This window comes from Phoxinus phoxinus (genome assembly GCF_949152265.1).
Source record: "Phoxinus phoxinus genome assembly, chromosome: 18".
NCBI lineage: Eukaryota > Metazoa > Chordata > Actinopteri > Cypriniformes > Leuciscidae > Phoxinus > Phoxinus phoxinus.
Genome location: NC_136893.1, coordinates 19,818,958 through 19,844,965, shown reverse-complemented (window position 1 = coordinate 19,844,965; position 26,008 = coordinate 19,818,958). Strand labels below are relative to the sequence as shown.

Here is a 26,008-nt window from a genome sequence, read left to right as displayed (position 1 = left end):
CAAGACAATGCACAGAAACCACAGCAACTTGTGCTTCAACAGGGTGTTTTTGAGAATACTACTGTCTTTTTATAGAGGGTGATGTCATGCGTGAGTATAAGCTTTTTTTACACACCATTCCAAATACTGCATAATATTGAATATGTTTTCTTTTCAATATCACTTTAATTTATCAATTATGGTTTCTTGTGGCTTTGTGCAGCTTATTTTAGTTGGATGTGCATCACTTCCTGTTTCATGTTTTTGCCGCTTCAGTGTTTTCTTTGCAGTGCCAAAAAGTTAGTTTTGCTTATGCTATAGTTAAAATGAGCAGCACAGACACCTGTCTCCTAAGAATATATCTCAACTCTGAGAGAGGGGAGGGGGGAGTGTAGGTGTAGAAATGAGAGGGTTGTGGAGGGTTTAGAGGAAATGAGAGGAGCATCTACAGTATAAGCAGCTTCAGACCTCTGATGAAATCATGCAAACAAACACAACCAATATGATCTGCAGCAAATCGTGAGTACTCAGCATACTTCTGGATATGTTTCAGTTTAAAGGCATTCAGAAAAATATTTAAAATCTGAGCAGCTGCTGTTGGGTTATTGTTTTTGGATCAGAGATTCACACTATATTCCCTGTGGTATAGTAAATCTCCATTCTTATAAAAATAATAATAAGAGAGATTGCCTGAAATATTAGGACTGTGAACCCTGGTATTCAGGACATGGATACTGTACTGCTTTATACTGTAATGTCTGTTTTATATTTAGATGAAAGTTATGTCATTTTTTTTAAATATGTGCTTTATATTAGCTGAGTTTCACATTATCTTATTTATGGTTTCGATCTTATTAGGTCTTTAGCAGTAATTCTCAGACTACAAATCATGTACAACCTTTGATAATTTGAGAACATCCACCAAATTTCCTTTTTTTTTGAGTGCCGTTTTAAGAACTTGACATAGGAACACATTTAGATCAATAACAATATTTCTGTAGTTGAGGTAAATTATGCTGCTGTCCCCTAAACACATACATCACAATAATGATTTAGAATGTTGTTGTATGAGTCAAATGCATATTTTGTAAATAATCTATAATTATATATTATAATAAATATTATATTATATGAAAAACAATATACTATAGAAAATAAATAGGCCTAGACTATATATTCAATGATATGATAAAAATGTGTTGTTGCTGGTTGCATTATTTATCCTGCTTAAAATCAGAAGTTATAAATAAAATATGGAGCAATAAAAATACCAATTTAATTGAAATGTTTATATTTTTGGTGATCACTTGAGTGCACCATCTGTTGTACAACTTTATTTTTATGGACTTAATATGTTTAATGGGGGAAAAGTACTCTAGTACCATATTCATGCAGTGATACCATGGTGCTTCTTTGCATGTGTCAGTAAAGTTTCTCCAGAGGTGGGTAGTAACGAAGTACATTTACTTCGTTACATTTACTTGAGTATTTTTTGGGAAAAATTGTACTTTTAAGAGTAGATTTAAATGTGGGTACTTTTTACTTTTACTCGAGTACATTTCTAATAAAAAAACGGTACTTTTACTTCGTTACGTTGAGCGATGTTCCTCTCGTTACTTTATTTTAATGCAATACGTGTTGTTAAATGCGTAGTTTATTCCAAGCGCGCTGTATCTTTTTTCTGGGCATGAGCGATGCTCAATTCACAAATGAATCACTCTTTTGAGTCGATTCTGTTCAAAGACTTCATCAAACAAGTGGGCAGATCTGTCTAAATCGGTTCGCGAATCAGTTTGTATGATCTGTTCAGTTTCCTGCACGCACTGAATCGTCTGAAGCGCTTTCAATTCACACTCGTAACAGGAAGATTTAAGAACATCAAGAGCGTTGGATGAAGTGGCTGTGGACCTACAGTAGCCTACAGTCAAGTGAACGCAAATCTGCAAATGCATAATTTTTGCCAGCGATGAAGATCTCTATTATCTTCGTATGCTGAGGACGATATATCCTGTGGAACGAATATCGTTCCACAGGACGATATTCGATTTAATTTCATTCAGGTAATACATTTTACAACCAAACAGATTATTACGATATGATAGCACTACTTCAAAGTATGACATTACCCGTTTTTTTTGGACACATTACTTTATACAATATAAATAAGCTACCATTGTCCACATATGAAATGAACACCCGCCATCCCGCGGTAATGTGTGTGTATTGCGCAGTGGCGTGCCAACTCAACTTGAAAACGAATGCCTTTGCCTGCCTTAGACACTGTTGACCAGTTTAAACATGCTTGCAGAAATATACATTTGATTACATTTTGGAGAACAGAGAGAAGAAGATCCGTCGATGTGCGTTTGATCGTCGTTTGTGTTCAGATGTTCAGTTAGCGGTCAGCGCGAGCACATGTGAAGAGTTTTAACTCTTTCTTCTCTGTCAATGTTTCCCTTTACATGCCTTTAAATGCAAAACTCTGCAGATACACTATATTTCGACATTGTCTAATAATCCAACTGTAGTTGTATAAGTTAGGCTACTATTATACAAACCAAAGGACAGGCAATGATTTCGGGCTACAGATGGCAGAAATAATGCTTGTCTCTTCTGTTTTTGTGGCAAAGATAGCCTATCTAATTATGATAATAATAGTCATTTAAATAAAAAATATCTAAATAATATCATGTTTTATATATATATCATAGTATATATAGGCCTATGATCCGAAGTAACTAACTATAGCTACACTGTAAAAAGTGAAACATTGGATTAACTTAATAAAATTGAAGTAACCATTCACAATAAAGATTTTACATTGACCTAATGTTCAGAAACCATTCAGTTCAAACTAATTTCCTCAATTTCATGCAAACTCTTTTTTGAATTTGGTGTAAATCAATATTTTAAATTGGCTTAAATTACAAAAAATGTTTTTTAACAAACTTTATTTCATGCAAACTCTTTTCTGAATTTGGTGTAAATTAATATTTTAAATTGGCTTAAATAATAAAAAAAGGTTTTTAACCATCTTGATCTAAATTGAGTTTTCTTCAATCTGAAATATGTATTCATTGCAAGTAATAATCTAAAAAATTAAAATTCTCTCAAAATATATATATATTTTTTTATAAATGAGTCAGATCAAACGTTCTTTTAAATATTTATTAAATCTTGTATGAAAATAAGTTTTTAAGATTATACTTTTTTTGGCAAAACAAACAAACATTGTTTTACAAATACAAATGTAATTCTGAGACCGTTCAAGCAATCAGTTCATTTCAAGTTGAATTTCATATATAGCAGTTATTAAAATGTGAATATATCATATAAAAACAATAAGACGAAGAATAAGAAATAAGACCAAATACATAAAAACAATTGGTCTGCTTCTCTCAGGAATTTTTGGCAGAAGAAATAAATGTATATCAAATACAAAACAGATATTGCCACATCCAGTAAACAACAAACAACTACTGAACTACTATTACGATGTAGTGGAGACTGGGGTGAAGGCATTCCTGCCATCCTGTGTGTTTGTGTGTGTTCATCAAAGCACTGTAATGGAGGCTGTCAGTCAGTCATTGAGTATGCAGCAGTGTGCAGAGGCGACATATTTTGGGGGTCCTTTTTCTTGTGTCAAGTTCCTTTTAAACTTTCTGAAAAAACTCAAAAGTGAATTTCAGTTCTTTTGGATACTTGAGGTTTAGCACATATGTCAGTCCAAATAACATTGCTACAGCAGCTGCGGTTGAGGGCACGTTACTGAGGACCTCTGTGCCCTCAATGAGAACCCTGGTGTCTGTCTCACTGATAAAGACGGCCATTGGTTGCTCCAGTCCATCACCTGGCATATCCTGGCGAGACAATACATAGTAATGAATAAAGAGTGCTGACCAGACCCAGTTGTGTGCGTGAATAAAACAAATTTGTTTATTTTAAGAGACCTGTATTATTTTCTTTTGTATATTAAGGATTGTTGCGCCACAGATTCAACACCGGTCGCCACATATTGCGTTTCGTTATTTATAAAAAAAAATTGTAACGCTATTTAAAACAGGCAGCTTCGTTCAGCTGCATTTCCTTTCCCTGCTCTCCCTCCATCTCTCTGTCACTCACGCGTCTCTCTCACACACACACACACACACACACAGCCCCTCCCCTCCATGCACACCGTTCCTGTATCCATGAATACTATAGAGCTGGTAAGTCCCGCCCCTCCTTAAAACCCCGCTGGACCTCAAAGTTGAAAAAGCGTCAATGCAAGTGAATGGGAGAAAATAATTATTTTCTGGTCCCGTTTGAATTGTGCCATGAATGTGAACATATGTTGTCTGTGAATTTTTTTAATAATCTTTCGTGTGAAGAATGCTACAATTTAGCGGGTAGAAGTTTGATACGGGTAGACTTTGTGTGAGAGCACTTTGTGGACTACAACTCTTCGCTGCTTTCGACGCGTTTGAAACGTCAACACCACTAGCTCACGGCTCTAGCTCACGGATCCCGCTAGACATGGCTGTGTCTTTGGTGCACTTCACCGCCTTCTTTCAGGGAGAGGACAAAATCGTTGAGGTTGGCGAAAACCACGGGTAAGTCAACTTTATGGGGTGACGTCACATAGGCGACATGTAGTCTTTCTCGTTATGTTTTTTCCACAACTGCTAGCCGACGAATCATACCATATACTGTCAAACTTGTAACATGAAATATTATATAAAAAATTCACAGACAACATATGTTCACATTCATGGCACAATTCAAACGGGACCAGAAAATAATTATTTTCTCCCATTCACTTGCATTGACGCTTTTTCAACTTTGAGGTCCAGCGGGGTTTTACGGAAGGGGCGGGACTTACCAGCTCTATACTATAACTATAACCCCCCCCCCCCCCCCCCCCCCCCCCCCAAATTAAGTTGTTAACGTTAATTCACAACAACTTACCACCAGTGTCAGCGAAGACTTGACAGACAATCAAAACTGGCACCAGGAACTAGCTATGCCTACCAGGCAGCAGCTTTCCTAAAATTCAAATCCAAACATGAATCCGTTTTAGTTTTACAGTTTCAAAGTGTAACGTTAAATTAATTTTCCTCACATTCATTTCCGCCTTCGCAAATTTAAAACATAAAACATAAAATCCGCGTTCATATTGGCATTGAGCGCCTGGAGCAGAGCCAGTTAGCCTAAAACTCTGAGCGGGAAACGTTAACGTTAACTTACACGTCACTCGCATATTGAGGTGATTCATTTAACGTTAATTGTCGGCAAAGAATGCAATATACTCAAGCCTTAGTCATGAATAGCTGCTACAACTTTTTTTTACAACATTCGGAGTGAGAAAATATTTTTTTTCATTTCATAATATCCGCAATCAGTCTATCTAACGTATATAATATTAAGTTCTTGGGATTTCCCAGGAAAATCGTTAGCTGTAAAATGGCGCCATGTTAACGCTATACCGCTAATGTCAAAATTAACGTCATAATAACTTCTAATCTGCGTGTCTGTTCATTAAAATGATACGTTAATGCTATTCAAGTATTTAAATGCTGAAATATGCTAACGTTAGATAGGTCGCGCTAGCCTGTAAAGCTGTTAACGGTCACTGCCATTAGATAACCTGGCTATCAGTAAAACTGTGCCGGTGGAATCACCTTATAAAAACTCAACTAGTCACCTTATAAAAATTATAGTGCGAGTGCTGAGATAAAGTGCAAGGATAAAGCAGAAGTGCAATTTTGATTAATTCCTCCCTTACCTGACAAACGTGTCCTGTTCGCTTCGCGCTGTTCAGCAGATAACCCTCCGACTTCTGCGCGCTCGGTCTCTTCCAGAACTTTCTCTCAAGTTTTCATGTGTGCGCATGCGCAAACCATACTTAATCTAATAAAAGTAGTTTGATCGAATGTATAATTTAAATTTCATTGTAATGTTATAATTTTATATTGTATCAATCTAAGAAAATAGATTGAAAGACACATACAAATTACAAAATGTAATTTTACTTAACAATCTAATAATTTTAGGCTATTGGAATGAACAAATATATATCAAACGAAAAACAGCAATGTTTTACTTTTTACAGTGTACTTGAGTAGTTTTCTCATTGGATACTTTTCTCATTGGATACTAATAATGATAATAATAGTCATTTAAATAAAAAATATCTAAATAATATCATGTTTTATATATATATCATATATATCGGCCTATGATCCGAAGTAACTAGTAACTAACTACTTGAGTAGTTTTCTCATTGGATACTTTTTTACTCTTACTCAAGTAACTATTAAGATTGTTACTTTTACTTTTACTTTGAGTAAATATTTCTAGAAGTACTTGTACTTTTACTTGAGTACAGTTTTTGGATACTCTACCCACCTCTGAGTTTCTCTCACTATCGGACAAGATAAAATTGAACAGTTTCAGTTTGTTTGACTGTGGGAATGTGTCCCTCACATTGCCCTCCGAAATCTTGTGTGACGTGAGTGACAGACAAAAAGTGGCATGCTATTTTTTCAGGTCACGGTTCAGAGATCCGGCTGTAAACTCCCACAGCAGCGGGTGTTGAGATCTAAATGCGGTGCTGGCTTATCTGACCCTTCGTGAGCCAAATGTGTCAGGATAGAAGAGCTATACTGGACGTTTGTCTAAGAATACACTGCAGATTTAATATTTTGAATATGCTCCATTACATCAGCAACCACTAAATTATTTATACTCACAGGAAACTCAATATATTTTCAAACACATTTGCAAAGATTTATGACTCTCACTACTATTCATGTGTGATTATGGATCTATGAATAGTCATATGTCACTTTAAGATGATAATATATGTGTTTTGGGGTTTTAATGCAGGTCTCATGTAGTTATGGACTATAAGATGAAAAAAGTACGAAATTACGAACATCTTGAACCGGATTACACAGAGGAGCATGAAGACCCAAAAGATTACTGCTACGGTATTTTATTTTATTTTAATTTATTTGTTATTGACATAATTAGCAGTAATGATAACAGTTCATTGACATCTCTCTATAGGTGGGTATCATCCAGTCGAGGTGGGAGATGTGTTTAATAAGAGATACAAGGTTCTGTCAAAGCTGGGTTGGGGTTATTTCTCCACTGTATGGCTCTGCATTGACCTCAGGTACTGAAACTTCGTGTTCGCACCACATATCTATGCATTTCCGCGTACTGAGGCGTATAAGTGTTTACATGTCTTTAAAAGTTCTTAAGTGTTCGTGGTTTTGCAGGTCTGGCAGGCATGTGGCAGTGAAGGTGTTAAAGAGCGGAGCTGGATTCACTCAGGCTGGCCAGGATGAACTGACATTACTGCGATGTGTGAGTGTCTCTCGCTCTCTCTCTCTCTCTGGTTGTCTGTTTCTCTTTCACTGTGTGCGTGTACACCTCTTCCCTCTCTCCAGGCCAGTGGTCCCACAGCCCGTAACCCTCTTAAAAGACATATAGTGCAACTACTGGATGAGTTTAAGATAGCAGGTGTGAACGGGATCCGTATCCTTTCTTAAAATAGTGTATGTGAAATGAAGCACCACCCCATCTAACAAAAAAATTTCTAAGAACTTTTTTCTAACGTTCTAAACATTATGAAACATTATTTCTGAATGTTCTCTGAATGTTCAAAATGAACGAAGTTATAGCCGATCAAAGTTACGGTTCTATTCTGACTCGGAAAAAAAGTCCAAAACTGACTTCTGTCTAGGGATTCTGGGCTTTTTTTTGGTATGAAAGGACCCTTCGAGATCTATTATCGACCCGAATTTGAAGGTCCTAGACGGATGGGTCTAAAAAAACTTTTTTTTCCGAACAGTCCAGTTGATGATTTTGCAATCATTATGAGAACGTTACTTATGAATATTCTCTGAATGTTCTGATAATAAACATTAGACATTAAACGCTATTCATCACATTTTCCTACAGATAATGTCCCTTTATGATCAGATTGTACATTTTAGACACAGTTTTGACACTTTGTCAATATCTACTTTGAGTAAACCACTGGGCATCTTCGAGCAACACAGTGTTCTTTCATTCCTAAATGAATCAGTGTGTTTGAACAAATCGGTTGAGTGACTGATTCAAATGACTCATTAAAACTTGTTGCCATTTACTGGCATATTGCTGAAAGAGTCTCTACAAATCTCTAACATGCACTAACATATATCTGCAGTCACATCCGTGACATTTCAGCTAAATTTCAAGGACATAAAAGGTACATTGTCAATAGTGTAGCAATGTATGACGCACATCTCACACAAAAGTCACTCTCAAACCAAGCAGAGTTGGTCAATGTGGCGAATTCTTGTGACAAACATGAACATGAGCAACATTTACAAGGGGAAATTTTTGCCCTCAAATAAAACTCCCGATCACGCATATTCCTGTTGAAATGAGGGGGTTTCGACCGTGGAAATTTGCCGACCGCATGAGGAACAATACAGTGAAAAGTTGCATAGCCTTATGAGCACTCTTGGAACGCCACTCAACCAATCAAATTCAACGACCAGAAGTAGGGCTGTATAAATTCTGTTCTGTGGGAAAGTTGGGGTGTATACTTCATCTTTATATAATACAGCAACACGGTTAGTTGGTTCTTGACCACTATGTAGATATTTGTTTGGTGTTGGAGCTCCTGGGGCCGGACTTGCGCTGTTGGCAGATGTGTTTTGGTAGTCCAGGTCTCTCTCTCACCTGTGTCAAACACATCATCACTCAGGTGAGACGCAATGTGTAGAATTGAATTCTATTTTAAATAGCATAAGACCTAAAAACTGTATCTGTCGCAGGTGCTTGAAGGTCTGGAGTATCTTCACCGCCACTTGGACAGACACTGAGAGGACTGAGAGGACGCTGGCGTCGTGTGTTCGCCGCTTCTCAGCCTGCTAAAACTGCTATAGCTATTCTGTATCTGTTCTACTGATAACAGATATTGAGCCCTTTGTCCAGCTTTGTTTGGATATTAAAACATCTAGGCTCGGATGTCTTTGTTTTGTTTTTACCTGGAGCTGCCCTTGCTGCTAGAGTGGTGAGTTGGTCTGGAGCTGTTTTGTCGCCCTGGGATATGGCTGGGGATCTTGCCTGCCGGACTGGTTACAGTGAATCGAACATACTGACGGTGTGAACCCTCGGATAGTCGCGGTGCAGTGTTGCTGAAGCTTTCTCGCCCGTCGAGTTGCGCTGGTCCGTGGCTAGGCTAATCAACTGCTACCACCAGATACTGTTTCTGATACCAAATCTTTTGCAGTCCATATGGGCTCCCCTCACCTCCAGTGTATGCCACACTTGCCCCCTGGGTTACTACGGGTACTGGCATTTGTCCTGGTGTATATAGTCATCATTCACCCATGTTTGCCGGATCCATGGATAGCTGCTAACTGTAGCATCACAACGACTCCTACATCCACCATGCTCCGGTACCTGCCGAACCAACTCTTGGAACTTAACACTCGCCTCGCCCCATCAAACATCTCTGCTCTCAAGCAACTGGGTATTCTTCGCAGACCCCGCTACGTCCATAGAGGGTCACGGCGGCATCTTGTTTACTCCGAGAGCATGACTGAGAGCTCAATTCCAAGCCTGTGGACAGCTGCTAGCACCGGCGCACACCAACGACATCATCGGATGCGTCATCAGAGCACCCGTGGCCCAGGTCTAAAAAATTACAACCGACCACACACAGGCCCCCTGCTGGAAGAACTACGCACTGCGCGCCCTGGGAAACGCGGAGTGGATCCTACTGTGCTGCGCTCTCTAGTAAAGTGGACACCATCTTCAATTATTAAAATGGAACTGTTAAACTGTCAATCACTTACCAATAAGGCATCCTTTATCCACAACTATATACTAGATCAGAAGCTTGATTTTATGTGCCTCACTGAGACCTGGCACAAATCAGAAGTATATTCTGCACTTAATGAAGCGTGCCCCCCTGGCTACACATACCTAGAAAAAGCTAGGGGAAATGGACGTGGAGGGGGTTTGGCGGTTATTCATCGTTCTGAGTTTCACCTGTCCTATGTGACTTTGCCAAAGCTGTCATCATTTGAATGCTTGGCCTTCACGTGTGAAAAATCCATCCCACTTACAACCATCCTCATATACCGACCACCTAAACCACACCCATGTTTTATTTCTGAATTAACTGAGTTACTTTTGTCAGTGTGCACCACATCAAACAATGTGGAAATTCTTGGAGACTTTAATGTCCATGTTAATTCTCCCACAAGTCTATACACTACAGAACTACTACAACTTCTTGATACACTCAATCTCAGACAACTCGTGACAGTCCCTACCCATACAAAAGGGCATACATTGGACCTCATTATAACAAATTTTCCTGTTAATAATGTTCATGTACATGATTTATGCATATCTGATCACTATGCCATATCATTAGACTTTTCATTCTTAACCTCACTCAATAAGCCTAAACACAAAATCTGCTTTCGTAAAACAAAAGAAATTAACCCTGAACACCTGTCTTATGACCTAGAAAATCTGGCCACATCCGTTCATCACTCTGCTACTGACGCGCTTGTAGACCATTACAACACTGGACTGCGAGAGATACTTGATGCCCATGCGCCCCTCAAGACACGGACTGTAACATTTACACGCTCTGCTCCGTGGTACAATGGTGCGCTGCGTAGACAGAAGGCGGCTGGGAGGGTCCTTGAGAGGCGCTACGTTGCCTCTGGGCTGACTGTCCATAAAACTGCTTATAGAGAGCACCAAAGATCATATTCCAAATCACTCAGTCAGGCACGGTCACAATACTATTCCAACATCATTAACAACAATCCGGGAAATTCAAAACAGCTCTTTAAAACAATAAATTATCTTCTCAGTCCACCTGCCCCGAGGCAAAATAACAGTACTGACGACCAATGCAATAAATTCCTTGATTCATTCACCACAAAAATAATTACCATCCGCTCTAACCTAACACCCGGTAATGCCATTTCATCCATCCCCCCAACCTCAGCACCAATATTCTCTCATTTCATTCTCCCCACACACAGACAGGTTGAGACTCTCATACACAGCATGAGACCCTCAACGTGCTCATCGGACCCCTTTCCCACTGCCCTGATAAAATCAAATACGACTTTCTTAAGCCCTCTCATCACTATTATCATAAACTCTTCCCTGCAAACTGGTCATCTTCCAATCTCTCTGAAAACTGCACTCATCAACCCTCGGCTTAAGAAACCCTCCCTTGATCCTGATATTTTATCAAACTACCGGCCTATTTCTAACCTCCCATTTCTCTCCAAAGTCATTGAAAAAGTAATTGTCACCCAAATCCATAACCACCTTCAATCACACAGTCTTTATGAAAAATTCCAGTCTGGTTTTCGCTCCGCCCATAGCACAGAGACAGCCCTGGTCAGGGTCACAAACGATCTGCTTGTGGCTGCTGACCAGGGCTCTCCATCCCTCCTCCTGCTCTTGGACCTCTCAGCCGCCTTCGACACTGTTGACCACATCATCCTCCTCCACCGTCTGCAACACTTTATTGGCATTTCACACACAGCATTACAATGGTTTCGGTCCTACCTGACTGATAGAGTTGAGTATGTGGCCCTGGGGGGAGCCAGGTCGAGGCCCCACACAGTTACATGTGGAGTGCCTCAGGGTTCGGTCCTTGGCCCCACTCTATTCTCCATTTACATGCTCCCCTTGGGCCACATCATCAGCAGGCATGGAGTTGCTTTCCACTGCTATGCTGATGATACTCAGCTCTATGTCAGGTTGGACCCCACATCTTCCGCATCATCACTCTCCACTTTATCTGTCTGCTTGGAGGAGACAAAGGCATGGATGACTGACAACTTCCTTCAGTTAAACAGCTCCAAAACTGAAGGTCTCCTCATTGGGACCCCACACCAACTCCGATCCTCCCCCTTGACCGTTTACTCATTTGCTGGCCACGAAATTCCTCTCACATCCTCTATAACAAACCTGGGAGTTCGATTTGACCCACACCTATCATTTAACACCCACATCCAATTTATCTGTAAGACTGCATTCTTTCACCTCCGGAACATCTCCAAACTCCGCCCCTCCCTCTCTCTTTCTGATGCAGAGAAGCTGGTTCATGCCTTTGTCTCCTCCAGGCTCGACTACTGTAATGCACTACTCATCGGGATCCCTGGCAGGAGCCTGCAGAGACTGCAGAGTATTCAAAACTGCGCTGCCAGGGTCCTGATGGGGGTGCGCAAATCTGAGCACATCACACCCATCCTCCATAAACTTCACTGGCTTCCTGTTAGGTTCAGGATTGAGTATAAGATCTGTCTCCTGGCCTATCAGTGTGTCTATGGCAGCGCACCATTGTACCTCAAAGAACTCATAAATAGACACAACCCAACCCGACATCTCCGTTCCTCTGACAACCACAAACTCCAGGTCCCCAAGTCCAAACTCTGCACTATGGGAGATAGGGCCTTCCAGGCGGCTGCGCCTCGACTGTGGAATGCCCTCCCCAACAATTTGAGGGCGCCACAGCCTATAGAGGTTTTTAAAAACAAACTAAAGACCTACTTATTTTTTACTGCATTTTCTTAATATAATTTTGTTTCTTGCTGTTTTTTACTGTTTTTATGATCTGTGTTTTTACCTGTGCAACTGTAGCACTTTGAGACATGTTTGTTCACGTGTAAAGTGCAATATAAATTAAACTTATTATTATTATTATTATTATTACCGCCACTGTAAGATCATACACACAGACATCAAGCCTGAGAACATCCTGCTGTGTCTCACGCCGCAGTCCCCATCTCATCCTCCAGGGGGCGCACAACAAATGCACACTTCAGCTGTTAAAACCACAATACTCCAGGATCCTGGTAAGAAACATAAATGTAAAGTAAATCAAATGTAACATTTTTGTTAAACCACCTGGATTTAGAGAGAAGGCTGACTTCATCTACTTCTTTCGTGTAGGAGCAGCTGGAAAACCTGGAAACTTGGATAAAATAACAGTGAAGATCGCAGACCTCGGCAGCTCATGTTGGGTGGTGCGACACATTTAGTGAATGCATATAATGATTTTCTAAAGCTAAAAAATATGCAGCCTGGTCTTGTGAAAGGATATTCTTGATTCTCTGAATCAATGAATTAGAGCAAATCACTTGATGTTTAAATCGGATTAGATTACATAACCCTCTTTTCTTGTTGTTATAGTACAAACACTTCTGTCAAGAGATCCAGACCAGACAGTATCGCTCTCTGGAGGTTCTTCTAGGCTCTGAATATGGACCTCCAGCTGACATCTGGAGTGTGGCCTGCTTGGTGAGTCTACAGCTGGAGACAGTGTTTAACGAAATAGCCTTCTAGAAGAAAATTTGTCCACGTTCACACCGAAAGCCTTGGTGCTCAATTCTTAGATTTTTTTTCAAATTATTACACATGCTATCGTAATCAGAATAATGCTGCCTTCACATGCTATCAGAATTATCGTAAATACGAGTTTCCCAGTTAAAAATTGGACATGGACGCCCTACCAAGTCGTATTTACCACTGGAAAGCTCAGGGATAATTTTGATACCCAAGATCTCTAGATGGGCGGCCCAACAGTGGAGGGGAGAACGATTACTGCTATTCTTTATTAGATTTTTCCACAACAGCTTAATCGCCTTGTCTTGTCATTAAAGTACTGCATATTTATATGAATAAACATTTGAAGAATATTGTGTTTAATACACAACGAAAATAGCCTGTATTTGACCGAAATTCCAGAATTGTCAGCAATGAATGTCTATATGGTTGTCAATGAATGGGACGCTAAACATAATTTTGGCTTTAATAAGATTTAAAATAAATAGGCAAAAGCCTGGTGTCCTCCATGATTGTTCTTTCCGCCAGCAAAGCACTAGAATGCGACGAGCTCATAACCATGACTTTAAAAGTGGGAAGTAGGAAACATTTCGATAACACGTGAAGGCGGCATAACTGCGCTGCGACTTCCATATTCACTGAGGAAACAAACAACTATCGGTATGTAAAATGTTTGGAGTGACTCCCATCAGTGCAGAATTGTAATGAACGTTGATCTAGAGTGACGTAAAAGTCGCATGGATTCATGACTGCTCAGACTGAGGTCACATTGCAAAACATCTGATCTCTATCGGGTATAGGCCCTGGCCCAAAAGGCACACTTCATATGCACTTTCGGTCTAGTGGACTTGCAATGGCTGCCTCCATACATGTGTCCATTAAGTCCACGGTAGGGTGTCTCATTTGTCAATAAGGTTTCAGAAGGGTGCTCGCAAGCGCCCCCCCCCCCTTTGCGGTTGATATGCGCACTTTTGCCAAGCTAGCTCCGCATCAGACTTCTACCCAACAAACAAAGAGGCGTTGCATCACTAAACTGTGGACTTGTAGGAAGACCGCCAGTGTTTAGAGTGCCATTTGGTACAGGGCCTTAGTACCACATATGGAAGTGGCCCGAATCAGAATAATAAAAAATAAAAAAATCTGATTCCATGTGGTTTTATATTATGAATAATTTATTTTTATCAATATTATTTTGCACCAGGCATTCGAGCTTGCTACCGGTGATTCCTTATTTGAACCCAAAGGAGGGCAGAATTTCTCATTAGAGGAAGGTACGCTATTTAAAAGCCACCCTCAATATTTTTATTAGAAAAGTGAAGATTTGTGGTGTTGATGGTTTCTATTATTTTTAGACCACCTGGCTCATATTATTGAGCTCCTGGGTAAAATCCCAGTGTCAGTTGCTCTGTCTGGTAAATATTCCTCTGAGTTTTTCAACCGCAAGGGTGAGTTTAACACTATATTTGTCTTCCCCAATTTATCTTGGTGTGGTAACTGGTTAAATTAATCAGTTTAATGCAAGAGTGATTAGTATCTTTATTGACGAACTGTTAACTTATGTCCGTCGCTGCACAGGTGACCTGCGGCGAATTGCTGTCCTCCGTCCATGGGGGCTGTATGAAGTGCTGGTGGAGAAATATCACCTTCTCCTCAGAGAGGCGTCGCTTTTCTCTGATTTCCTTTTGCAAATGTTGGACTTCCTGCCAGAGCGGAGGGCCACAGCAACTCAGTGTCTCAAGCATCCCTGGCTAAAACTGTGAGCCTTTCTGGCTTCTTATACTTGAAATTGCACTGTGCACTAGGTCTCCGTAAGATTTTCTGTCCATGTCCATGCATGTTTTGTTCATGGTGAATGCTTTCATTTTTCCAAATAGGGCTTAAATTAATAGTTCACCCAATTTTTTTTAATTCAGTCATCATTTATTCATTCTTATGTTGTTCTAAACCTGTATGACTTTCTTTCCTATGCGAAACACAAAGTAAATGATGACAGAACATTAATTTTTGTGTGAACTGTCTCTTTAAATAAGGATGGTTGGTTCTGTAACATACGTGAACAGCATAGCAAATGCATTTAAATCTGTGAAATATGTTTCAATGTTTGGTACATACATTCCACTCTTAAATAAGCCCTGTAGTGATTCTGTGCATATATCACTGACTAAAATGATGACCGTGACTAATCAGATGTAAGTGGTGTGTTCTTGAGTTTAGAGATGCTAAACAAGCCATTTGTTTTGGTAATCAACATGTAAAAAAAAAGAGAGGCCTGCAGTAAGTTCTATATGTGTTTATGCCATTATAGACAAAAACATTTTTTTTATTTCTTAGGATATTTTACTATATAAATATGTCAAAGAGAATATCTGTTAACGTACAATCATCTGTTTGTCCATCTACTTTTTTCAAACCAAAATTAAGGTCATGAGTTTCAGTGTTGTAGTTGTTATAGGCAATTTTCAGAGAGGCTAGCAATAGCGAGCTAGCTTTGAAAGCATAAGATCCTTAAGATTCCATAAGATATGGTATTTATTTAAGACATGCCGTGAGCGCAGCATAAGATCATTGTTTTGTTGTCAAAATAAAACGATACAAAATTTCTACATACGTCTCTAACTCTGCATAGCATAAAACGTGCTGATGATGTGTACGGAGGTATGGAAATACATATGCTCTGGGGCTGTTTCTCTGCTAAGGGTACAGGACAAATTCACTGTATTGAGGGGCCAATGGACGGGGCCATGTGCCGTAAAATATTGGACGAGAACCTCCTTCCCTCAGCCAGAACACTGAAGATGGGTTATGGATGGGTCTTCCAGCATGACAATAACCCAATACATACCGCCAAGGCAACAAAGGAGTGGCTCAAGAAGAAGCACATTAAGGTCTTGGAGTGGCCTAGCCAAAATTAAAATTAGAACTTAAAATATAAAAGATGTTAATAAAAGAATAAATACTATAATACTATAACAGCCCTACATGTTTTATAATTTAAGTAATAATATAGAAAGAAAATGCTAAGAAAAACTAGTTTATAAAAATGCAACTTTGAGAAATGCTTGATAGCGACATTCTGACGGACGGACGGATGGATAGATGGATAGATAGAGTTTCATTCTAACAAAATAAGACAGATTCAGGGCTCTTGGGTTGAGTCCACTGCTTCCTCCTCTGTGCTGAGTTTGACCTCCTCCATTGCAGAAAGCTCTTTAGCTGAGCCAATCTGTAGCTCTTCTACCTTTCTCTGTTTCTTTTCCTCTTCCAACCATCTGTAGTTGTAATAGTTCATGATGAAGAGGAAGATACCTCCGACCAGCATCATCACACCACAAGCAAAGTACATGTATTTATAGTCCATGAAGATGTCAACCAGTAAACCTAAGGAAGGTTTAATTAGACTTTAATAGACTTCCTGAACAATATAACACGGAGAGATATAACAGTGAGGACTTACCAGAAATTGGTGGTCCCAGCAGGACAGGCCCACACTCTACAATGGTAGCGAGCCCAACCGCACTGGAGAACCGCTGTGCTCCCACCAAATCCATGAGTACCTCGAAAAGAAGAGCACACACCATCCCAAAAGCCATGCCAAAAAACACAGCGTACACCACCAGGCCTGTGTAACCTGGTAAGAGCGGACACATCAGATGGCACAGGCCATTATACATCACAGCGAAGCTGAAGAAATACTGGATCTTGGGCCTGATCCATCTGGTGTTGGCGACCAGACCCGTTCCTGGACGTGCAAACATGTCCACTAGAGCAAATATGGAGAGCAGGAATGCTGCGGAGTATTCGTCTATCCCCTGATGCTTGGCATATGGTGCCAGGAAGACCACTGGGGCAAAAAAGCCCAAAAACATGAGCACATTTCCCACCAGATAGATTAGGAAGCCTCTGTGTTTGAAGAGGGTTACATCAATAAACTGGTGGACCTTTGCGGCACAGCCTGACTGCTTGGACTGGTTTTGTCCAGCTGTCTGAGGGGTGACGTCCAGATCCCCTCGGTCATTTTCATCAGTGGTTTGGCTCACTGCCGGTTTTATTTTTATCTTGATGGGCCGCATAAGGGCTCCAGCTACGCAGCAGTTGAGCAGCACTCCTCCGAGGATGAGGAAGCTTCCTCGCCATCCAAAACGGTCAAAGAGAAACTGGTTGAGGGGAGCCAGGGTGGACAGGAAGACTGGGCTCCCCGCCATTGCCAAGCCATTTGCTATTGGCCTTTTCACAAGGAAGTATTTGCCAATTATCGTAAGAGATGGTTGCAGGTTAAAAGCTAAGCCAAAGCCTGTAAAACAAAAGCATTTAATGTGCATGGTCAATGAGTTAACATTTAACTAAGTACATACTCTGATGACATATTACTCCAATAAAAGTACTTGAGTAAAAGTACTTACTTTAAGTTTCAAAAGTAAATGTACTGATCTGTGAGGATTTTACATACTCCATAATTCTCAAAAAATATATTTTATATAGCAAGGCTGCATTAAATTGATAAAAAGTGACAGTAAAGACATGTATAATGTTACAAAAGATTTAAAATACTGTAGATGCTGAACTTCTAAAATTTCTATTCATCAAAGAATCCTAAAAAAATATAGGCTACATCATGCTTTCCACAAAAATATTAAGCAGCACAACTGTTTTCAACATTGACAATAAGTAGAAATGTTTCTTGAGCATCAAATCAGCATATTAGAATGATTTCTGAAGGATCATGTGACACTGAAGTGATCCTGAAAAAAATTCACAATATTACTGTCTTTACTGTATTTTTTATCAAATAAATGCAGCCTTGGTGAGGATAACATTTCAAAAATCATCTGGACCCCAAACCTTTGAATGGTAGTGTAAATGATTCTAAATAGTTTAGTGTTCAATCTAACATTATTATGAATTATCATTATTAGGAGTCGATCAGCACACTGAGAATCATATACACCTGTTTTTTGGCTCATTTTGAGTCAGACAAATGCAGTGATTCGTTAACTTGAGACTCACTTTGAATGAATCATTGAAACAATGAGTTTATAACTGCTGCAAATCCGAATAGTCGAATTCACTAATGAATCATAGAATGTGATTCGTAAACCAGTTGAATACAGTTGATTCCTTTCCTAAGAATGATTCGCTCACAAATCGGACATTGCTGTTGTTGGGTCTCCGGTCAGGTTTCTCCATGTCAAAATAACATGTTTTTTCTGAATTGTAGTGAATAAAAAAATCAGAGCTTCTATTTAGTGCTTGAATTTAACCCAGAATATTAATTCAAACAGACAGCTTTGACCTTGAGCTTGTAATCTTTGATCATTCACATGCAGGGGAGGAACCCCAGTGCACTGACACTGACCAATCAGAATGAAGCATGCTTTTTACAAGCAGAAGAACAATGTCACAAGAAGGGAACTGAGTTACAATCTATATACTATGTCCTCATTTCTAAGGCTGTTGCTGTGATTAACATTAAAATATGTACCTCCAATGACTCCCACGCATAAATACAAATGCACAATGGTAGTGCCAAAAGATGCCATTACCATAGTAAGCCCAACCATTAGCCCACCAACAATCACCACTGGGCGGCTACCATAGCGGTTGACCAAAATGCTGCTCACAGGTCCTGCGAGGTGAGAGAAAAAGATGATGCAATGCATTAGGTGTCATGAACCCAAAAGTAATACTAAAACCTTGACCTCTAAATTTGTTATACAAAATAAGACTTTAAAAAAAAATGAGAGCACAGCTCTGGCTTATTGTGCAACCATGGGGACAAAGTAATCTTTGATTTGGGTTATTTGGTTACTTTTAGCACACATTAGACTGTTCTGCTCTGTTTGTGGGAGTATGGAATGCCAAGCAATATCGTGAAAATGACACGCATATCATTGTGCCATCCAATGCAAAGTTGAGTAATATGCTTTCTAACCTCCTGCATACATGGTAGCCAGCATGATGGAGGAGACCCAGGCTATCTCACTGTATGAGATGGAGAAATACTCCTGGATTTCTTTGAAGTAGATGGTGAGAGACTTGGGGAAGGCGTAAGAGAAGCCGATGGAGATGAAGGATCCCAACACCACGGCCCACCCCCAGCCGCCATCGGGAGGGGTATAGCCCAGGTTTGTGCTAGCTGATGGGGGCATGTTTTCTTTTTAATCCCTCTCTAAAAGAAAAAAAACCCCATATGATTTCATTAGTATTCTTCATTAAAAGAACAGAACATTGCTCTGAATTAACTACAGAAATCATGCAGGAACTTTCCTGTTGACTGATAAGTCTTTGTACACATTTAATTCCCAATGCACTTGATTTATTTATTGATAGCTATATTTCCACGCACTAACTAAAAAAAAATAAAAAAAAGGGATATAAATGTCTGCGACACAAAATTAGTGACCTTACCTCTCTCCATGAGTACAATGAGCTTCCAGATGGCGATGTTCAACATGTCTTGCTTTCTTTATTTTCTTATCAGTTCTCTTTCTTGTGGTTCTCCGTGACATGCCTTGCCTCTTTTTTAAAGCGAGAGAGAGAGAGAGAGAGAGAGAGAGAGAGAGAGAGAGAGAGAGAGAGAGAAGGTAAGACAAGATAAGATAAGAAAAACCTTTATTTGTCCCACAATGGGGAAATTACGGAGAGACTGAAAGTGTGATTATATTTCTGAAATCTGACCAAAGAGCAACTCAAAATTCCTGTTTGCATTATTGCCATGGTTATAGGTTAATAAAAAATGTAATAGTTATATGCACGCAGATACATACAATCAATTAAAAGTTAAATTAAACTACATTAAAACCAAAAAATAAAATAAACAATTATGAATGATCAAATTTTATATTTTAACTTTATATACTATTATAATAGGCTACTTATTAATATTTTGAACATGTTTTTATTTTTAAATGTTCAGTTTGGTATTTTAATTTTTGTAATTTTGCAATATGCTTTTTTTTCTATTAATATATTTTTATTTATTTATTTATTAGGCACTAAGGCCTGGTTCTTAGTGTCTCTCATACTATAGTTCCATATGAATATGGGTAGTATGAATGAAATTTGGACATACTACATGATCTGCCATGTTGTTACTGTCACGTGACCTGTCACTTCACTTCCATTCATAAATCCCCTCCCGTGGCCTCATGGGATAGTAAAGTGACCATCGAATGCGCACTTCACAATCTCGGCGGAAGTAGTAAGTCATCGAGGACTTCATGCCGTCAGTTTTTTCGAATTCTTTAGAAAACTACTTTCAATTTTTCAACTTATATTTTTACTTATTTATATAGCACAAGTGAAATATATAAAACAAGTCAAATAAAATTCCTTGATCTTTTGACAGGTAAAGGTCTATCTGTACCGTTTTGACTTCTTTCACTGGTCACTTGGTACTTCACTTCTCGTACACTGACTCGTTCACCAAGCTGAACAGCCAATCGGAGTTCTCTCTCTCACCGACGACCCGACGTCGATTCTATGCTGAATCGGCCCAATAAACCCAACAGCGCCCGACTAGAGCCAACGGAACACGCCGAAAAACTAAGTTGGCCCGATGGACGATCGTTGGCTTGGTGTGTCCCGGGCTTAAGCGGTCATTGTAGGCTACTATAAAAAATCCTGTAAATTTAAGAACTCAAAACTTCATTGTTAGGCCAAAAACTTTCATTGAAACCAGCTCTGTCACATTATGATGTGATAGTGCGAGAGAGACCGCCTCTGCAGAAACAGATCAGCGCCTACTCCCATCTACATCCTCGTATTTGGCCCCGCCCACTGGATATATAATATATCTTTAGCCACATTGCTAACAGACAATAGATAAAACCAGGGCTGCACCCAAAACCTTAGGCAGCCAATTCTGTTGCCTCGCTGCCCTATCAGGCAATGACTTTGCAGGCCGCATTTGCGCATGAAGGCACCTCACGAAACAGACTTTTTTCGGACAGACTTCTGAGGCAGCGTAACGGTTTATTGATTTACAGCAAAATAGTGCAAGCTTTGGTGATAACTAGCGAATATTTAATTACTACAGTAGTAACTTTTCGCTAGAAATGTCAAAAAGTGCCAAAAGTGGAAAACAATGGTCAAAAACTGACCATGAGTCGCAACTTTCAGAGACCATCTTTATTTTTTCAACTGTCACAAAATGGAAAGCACAGGATTGTGGGATATCAAAGGCAGCAAAGATAGACTAAATCTATGCTGCCTTCAAAAATCGATTAGATGAGAGTCTCTCATGAGACAGGAAGTGAAGCTAACTTTGTATTCAGATGTATCTTGATGCCTTCACCTTGGAATGCGTCCTCCCTAGGCAGCATTTAGCAGTTTTCGGATGCAGCCAGGTTAAAAGTGTGACCATGGCTGTGAGTAGGGTTTCGGCAGATACTTTAAAAAGTATTATTAGATTTTTTTAATTTAAGGCCATAAAAAGTGGGTTCAGTGGATTGCACTGTTGCCTCACAGAAAGAAGGTACCGGGTTTGAGCCAGGAGCCCTTTCTGTGTGGAGTTTGCATGTTCCCCGTGTCAGCGTGGGTTTCCTTACAGGTGCCCATGCTCCGGTTTTCCCCACAGTCCAAAGACATGCAGGTTAGGTGGATTGGATATGCCAAATTCTTGAGTGTGAATGTGTCCCACTCCCATGCCATGCAGCACTCTCAGTTGGAGTGGCATCCGACGTAAAACCTGTGCTAAATCATGTGTGTGTAAAATCATGTGTGTGTAAAGCAGATGCAAATGAGCCGAATTCTGACCCCCGCCAAATTATTACCCCGTATTGGTAGGTTTAGGATTAGTTTTGGGGAAGGGGTTAAGGTAAGGCAATCAGGTAATGACTTCAACGAGGGGGGTAATACTTTGGCAGGGAGTCGAAATTCGGCACTAAATGAGAGGGAATAACGTTAAGAAAGCGAGAGAGAGAGAGAGAGAGAGAGAGAGAGAGAGAGAGAGAGAGAGAGAGAGAGATTTCTTATTTTATAAGAGGTCTTCTTAACACTTTGACTTGGACATATCTAAATCCTTTACTAAATTAAAATTAAGCCTATATAATTGGCGTTTTTTATTTAATTTTACAATCATTTGTATTATACGTGGATTTGCTTGGTTCACACGTGACTATTCGCGCATTTGGCGGCATTTACGACAGCATATCCTCCTGCACGTGAAAGAAAGAGAAGAAAATGAGTAAATGTCAGTTCAATTGTAAGTAAGTTATGTATATTCTTTATGTGCATAGGAATGTGCCATATGTAGTGTCTAATGATATTGTATTGTTTTAATAATGCGCGTGCTGACGTCGAGTTCGTCACTCACGCGTTCACTGCGTGATGTAGGCTATGCAGAAATATGGCCTTAAAATTCAAAATACAAGAGCATTTTTGTCCCAATGAGTTTTTTTCCCCTTTTATTTACATGATCATATATTACAATTTCACACGAGCAAGAGTGCCATTTCCCCCAAATATCAGCACTATTGTGATATTTATTTTAACAGTAACAGTTAAATGAACAATAAGTTAACATTGTGGGTTACATTTTAGACACAGTAATGCTTTTACTGTGTTTTAACTGACTGAATCTGCATTTTGAATGAACGAATCAATCAATAATTCAATGACCCATTCTTTCTTCAGAGAGAAAGAATCGGTTGAATGAATGACTCGCTCATTAAGACAGTGACTTGCTGCCACCTACTGGCGGTTTTAGTTTTATATTTAAAGCACCTTTTATAAGTACAAATTAGAAATCATTTCATATTTAGCATTTAGCATTATTCATGCAATTGTAAATGCATCAATATATATAAATATAAATATATCAATTAAAGTAAATATAGTAAATATATCAATGCACTGTGAAGATGGATTTTGTTGAGGATTTCATTTGATCGGTAATAGCCCTGTATTGTGTTAATATTCTTATTGAATTGAATTTGAATGTTAGAATTTTACATAAAAGGTGATGAATACATCTAATAAGTTTTAAAAAATGCCATTTAAGTTAAAAATTCCCCTGGAAATTAATTTAAGGTGGCAAATATCGCCCCTTAATTAAAAATTTAATTTCTGTCACTGCTGTAAACTGACACTGCATAGAATATGAATAATATGAATATATCTTTGTGAGTCAGCTGTCCACAACAGGCTTAAACCAACCATTATACAAGCACAAACACAAACTCAGCAAAATAGCATCTAATTATTGCTATCAACAAAACTTTGAAAATATTGAGATTTAATTTTTTGTCAATATTGCATACCCCTAATGTACAGTATTAATTTTTATTTCTTCAGGTCTTAAAAAGCTTAAAATTTGACTTTAAAAAATGTGCAGCAACCCTGTATGTAGCATCACAAACTGACTTTGTCAAGTTAAAAGAGTCAACAAGGTCAGATAACTGCCTTACCAATGGGTTAGACTGGCAGAATACATGAATGTTATTTAAAGTCCCTAATAATTAAAAGATTGTCAGTGGTTCGGAACAATAAAAGAAAGAATATTAATAATAATCCTGCACAATGAACGGTGTTGGTCAGTTCCACTTTAACCAGCTGTAATTCAAAATTAAAAGTATTGCTCCACTGATAGGCTATGAATACCATGTATCCAGCCATGTTACTATCATGTGACCTACCAGCATCAGTTGCGTCACTTCACGTAACTCGATTTTGACCTGTTAAGTTATCATTTTTGAAGCATCCTGGTGGCATCTTTCCTGATCTTTGGTTGTAGTATGATCACATCTTCCAAACTAGCATGGGATAATGTGCCCAAATGCCTGACTTCCACAACAATCTATGGCTTATATTCTTCATCCCTGCCCTAACCCTCACAGCTTCTATCCTGCTTGATCCTTAACTTCTTCCTTTCTTCCTAAGACCTCATTTTCTGATGCACTGCTGTCACTATCATCAGCACTGTCTGGAAAAGGTACATCTTTCCCTCTGTCTTCTATAAAACTGACTAACATTAACCTCAAACACGGGCTAAAAGGCTTTTATACTGCCTGCAAGTAATGAACAATAGTGCAGCTACACAGAAATATCATTTATGCATGCCATTTTTGGTCTTTAAGGTATTGTTTTTTTCAAAATGTGCATTAAAAATGACCTAAAACTTTTAAAAAGCACATTTTGAATGTACAATGATATTAAATGTATTTATTTATTTATATATAGCCTATATATTATCTTTCTTAAATGAAAAAAAAAAGAAGCAAGTAGCAAATAGGCCTACATTTTATTGTCTGAAAGGGATAGTTTGCCCAAAAATTCTGTCATCATTTACTCACCCGCATGTTGTTCCAAACCTGTAGAGTTTCTCTCTTGTTGAACACAAAAGAAGATAGTTTGCAGAACATGTGTAATCAAACAGCTGACGGCACCCATTGACTTCCATGGCAGGCTATATATTTTCTTACTATGTAAGTCAATGGGTGCCTTCAGCTGTTTGATTGCACATGTTCTGCAAACTATCTTCCTTTGTGTTTCTACAGAAGAGAGAAACTCTAGGCATGGAACAACTTGGGGGTGAGTATGACAGGATTTTCATTTTTGGGTGAACTATCTCTTTAAGGGGATGTCTTATATTACTAAAATTATTACTTTTATCATTATTGGTTGGACATATTAATGTACTTTAAATTCTTAGCTTAATTTATAAATGTCACATAGACATAGAGGGTTAAAGAGTGACCAGTGCCACCCACCCAGCCACCTCGACCAGTGCTTCCGGGAGTAGGCCTATTTAAAACATTGGAGTTCCCGGTGGGCAACAGTTCAGACAGAAAACACCGGGTCTCACTTAAAACCAGAAAATAATTTTTTTGCGAAACAATGATATCGCGAACTAAGTATAAACGTTTTATTTCCCAGTTCCCACTGACCTCACATTCAGAACAAAAGTGCAGCTAATACACGCGCGCGGTCCTCGTTAACCCTCGTCTCGTATTTGTTTTGTGGCGCCTCTTTTTAAAAGGTGAGATAACTCCAGCGGTATATGGACATCAGGTGCTAGGGAAAGGTGAAACTTTGGCCACCGGTGATTGTTTTTGCGAGCCACAAAGTTAATTGAAGCTTGAATGTCCAAAAGAGTTCCCTCAACAACCAAGCACGAGAAACAAAGACATTAACATAAAATTACAAACCATTACTAAAGTGTTAGGGAATCGACGGCTTGCCGTGCAACATGCTTCATCGCCACTCATTTTGCAATTTTAAAACAAACTTTTTGCAAAACGCTTTCACAGTTCTCTACATATAGGCACATCATTCAAAACTAACAGTAGTAGATTTACTATAGAATTATTATTTTTTTTAGAAGAGTTAATAGTTTTGAATGTTTACAAGAAATGTGTTACGTTTTGCATATTGTGCGCGTGTGTTGTGGTTTTGTGTGTAGGCTACAGTTTAGAGAAAAGGAGCCACAGTTTGAGAAATTGCTTTAGTTTTCAATGCAACATTTCTCATTTTCACTTTTTTTTAATCTATTAGTATTTTATTCTATTTCAGTTTTATTTCAATCACCGAAAACTATTATTTTCTATTAATTGTATTTAACAATAACGATTTTCGCTCAGTTTAGCATAGATGGTTGTTGTGTGCTGATCGATGTGAGTCAGTTCCCCGTCTCTCCAGTAGGTATCAGTGTTGTGTA

General features: G+C 39.0%; 3 protein-coding genes across 11 annotated transcripts in view; 2 read left to right on the top strand and 1 right to left on the bottom strand.

Annotated features, from left to right (window-relative positions):
- Positions 1-406: 406 nt before the first annotated feature.
- LOC306985522 (SRSF protein kinase 3) lies at positions 407-15,202 on the top strand. Its single transcript, XM_079587875.1, has 13 exons — positions 407-498; positions 6,847-6,950; positions 7,030-7,138; positions 7,245-7,332; positions 7,416-7,503; positions 8,619-8,725; positions 8,796-8,829; positions 12,729-12,863; positions 12,961-13,034; positions 13,201-13,308; positions 14,555-14,624; positions 14,706-14,798; positions 14,929-15,202. Exons 1-13 carry the CDS (start codon positions 461-463, stop codon positions 15,111-15,113), a joined length of 1,233 nt encoding a protein of 410 aa, XP_079444001.1. The 5' UTR covers positions 407-460; the 3' UTR covers positions 15,114-15,202.
- Positions 15,203-15,211: 9 nt separating this feature from the next.
- slc16a7 (solute carrier family 16 member 7) lies at positions 15,212-19,873 on the bottom strand. Of its 3 annotated transcripts, none has more exons than XM_079587868.1 (5): positions 19,759-19,873; positions 19,283-19,519; positions 18,833-18,976; positions 16,808-17,644; positions 15,212-16,731 (listed from the first exon to the last, which is right to left on the bottom strand). In XM_079587868.1, exons 2-5 carry the CDS (start codon positions 19,497-19,499, stop codon positions 16,490-16,492), a joined length of 1,440 nt encoding a protein of 479 aa, XP_079443994.1. In that variant the 5' UTR covers positions 19,500-19,519; positions 19,759-19,873; the 3' UTR covers positions 15,212-16,489. The 3 variants fall into 3 exon arrangements, with proteins under 3 accessions (XP_079443994.1, XP_079443993.1, XP_079443995.1); XM_079587867.1 differs by having other exon boundaries at positions 19,283-19,486; positions 19,759-19,842; XM_079587869.1 differs by lacking the exon at positions 19,283-19,519 and having other exon boundaries at positions 19,759-19,840.
- A 2,360-nt stretch (positions 19,874-22,233) lies between these two features.
- Positions 22,234-26,008, top strand: part of prkcbp1l (protein kinase C binding protein 1, like) — a 28,206-nt gene continuing 24,431 nt past the window's right edge. For 5 of the 7 annotated variants that reach the window (XR_013794811.1, XR_013794812.1, XR_013794813.1 and 2 more), the window contains exon 1: positions 22,523-22,559. Coding sequence is in view for 4 of the 7 variants with exons in the window: in XM_079587857.1 (XP_079443983.1) it covers positions 22,534-22,559 (26 nt within the window). In the remaining 3 variants the exon portion in view is untranslated. Of the gene's footprint in view, positions 22,560-26,008 lie in introns of all 7 variants that reach the window. The other 2 variants (XM_079587855.1, XM_079587859.1) reach the window with 2 other exon arrangements.

Bases quoted from the DNA above. Each gene is read 5' to 3' on its own strand.
- LOC306985522 (XM_079587875.1), top strand. From the start codon at position 461: ATGCAAACAAACACAACCAATATGATCTGCAGCAAATC. The intron at 6,951-7,029 runs GTATTTTATTTT...ATCTCTCTATAG, and splicing joins CCCAAAAGATTACTGCTACG to GTGGGTATCATCCAGTCGAG. The intron at 7,504-8,618 runs GTATCCTTTCTT...ACCACTATGTAG, and splicing joins AGCAGGTGTGAACGGGATCC to ATATTTGTTTGGTGTTGGAG.
- slc16a7 (XM_079587867.1), bottom strand. From the start codon at position 19,804: ATGTTGAACATCGCCATCTGGAAGCTCATTGTACTCATGGAGAGAG. The intron at 18,977-19,282 runs GTTAGAAAGCAT...CTCACCTCGCAG, and splicing joins GGCTACCATGTATGCAGGAG to GACCTGTGAGCAGCATTTTG. The intron at 17,645-18,832 runs GTACATATTTTA...TTTGTTTTACAG, and splicing joins ATGCGTGGGAGTCATTGGAG to GCTTTGGCTTAGCTTTTAAC.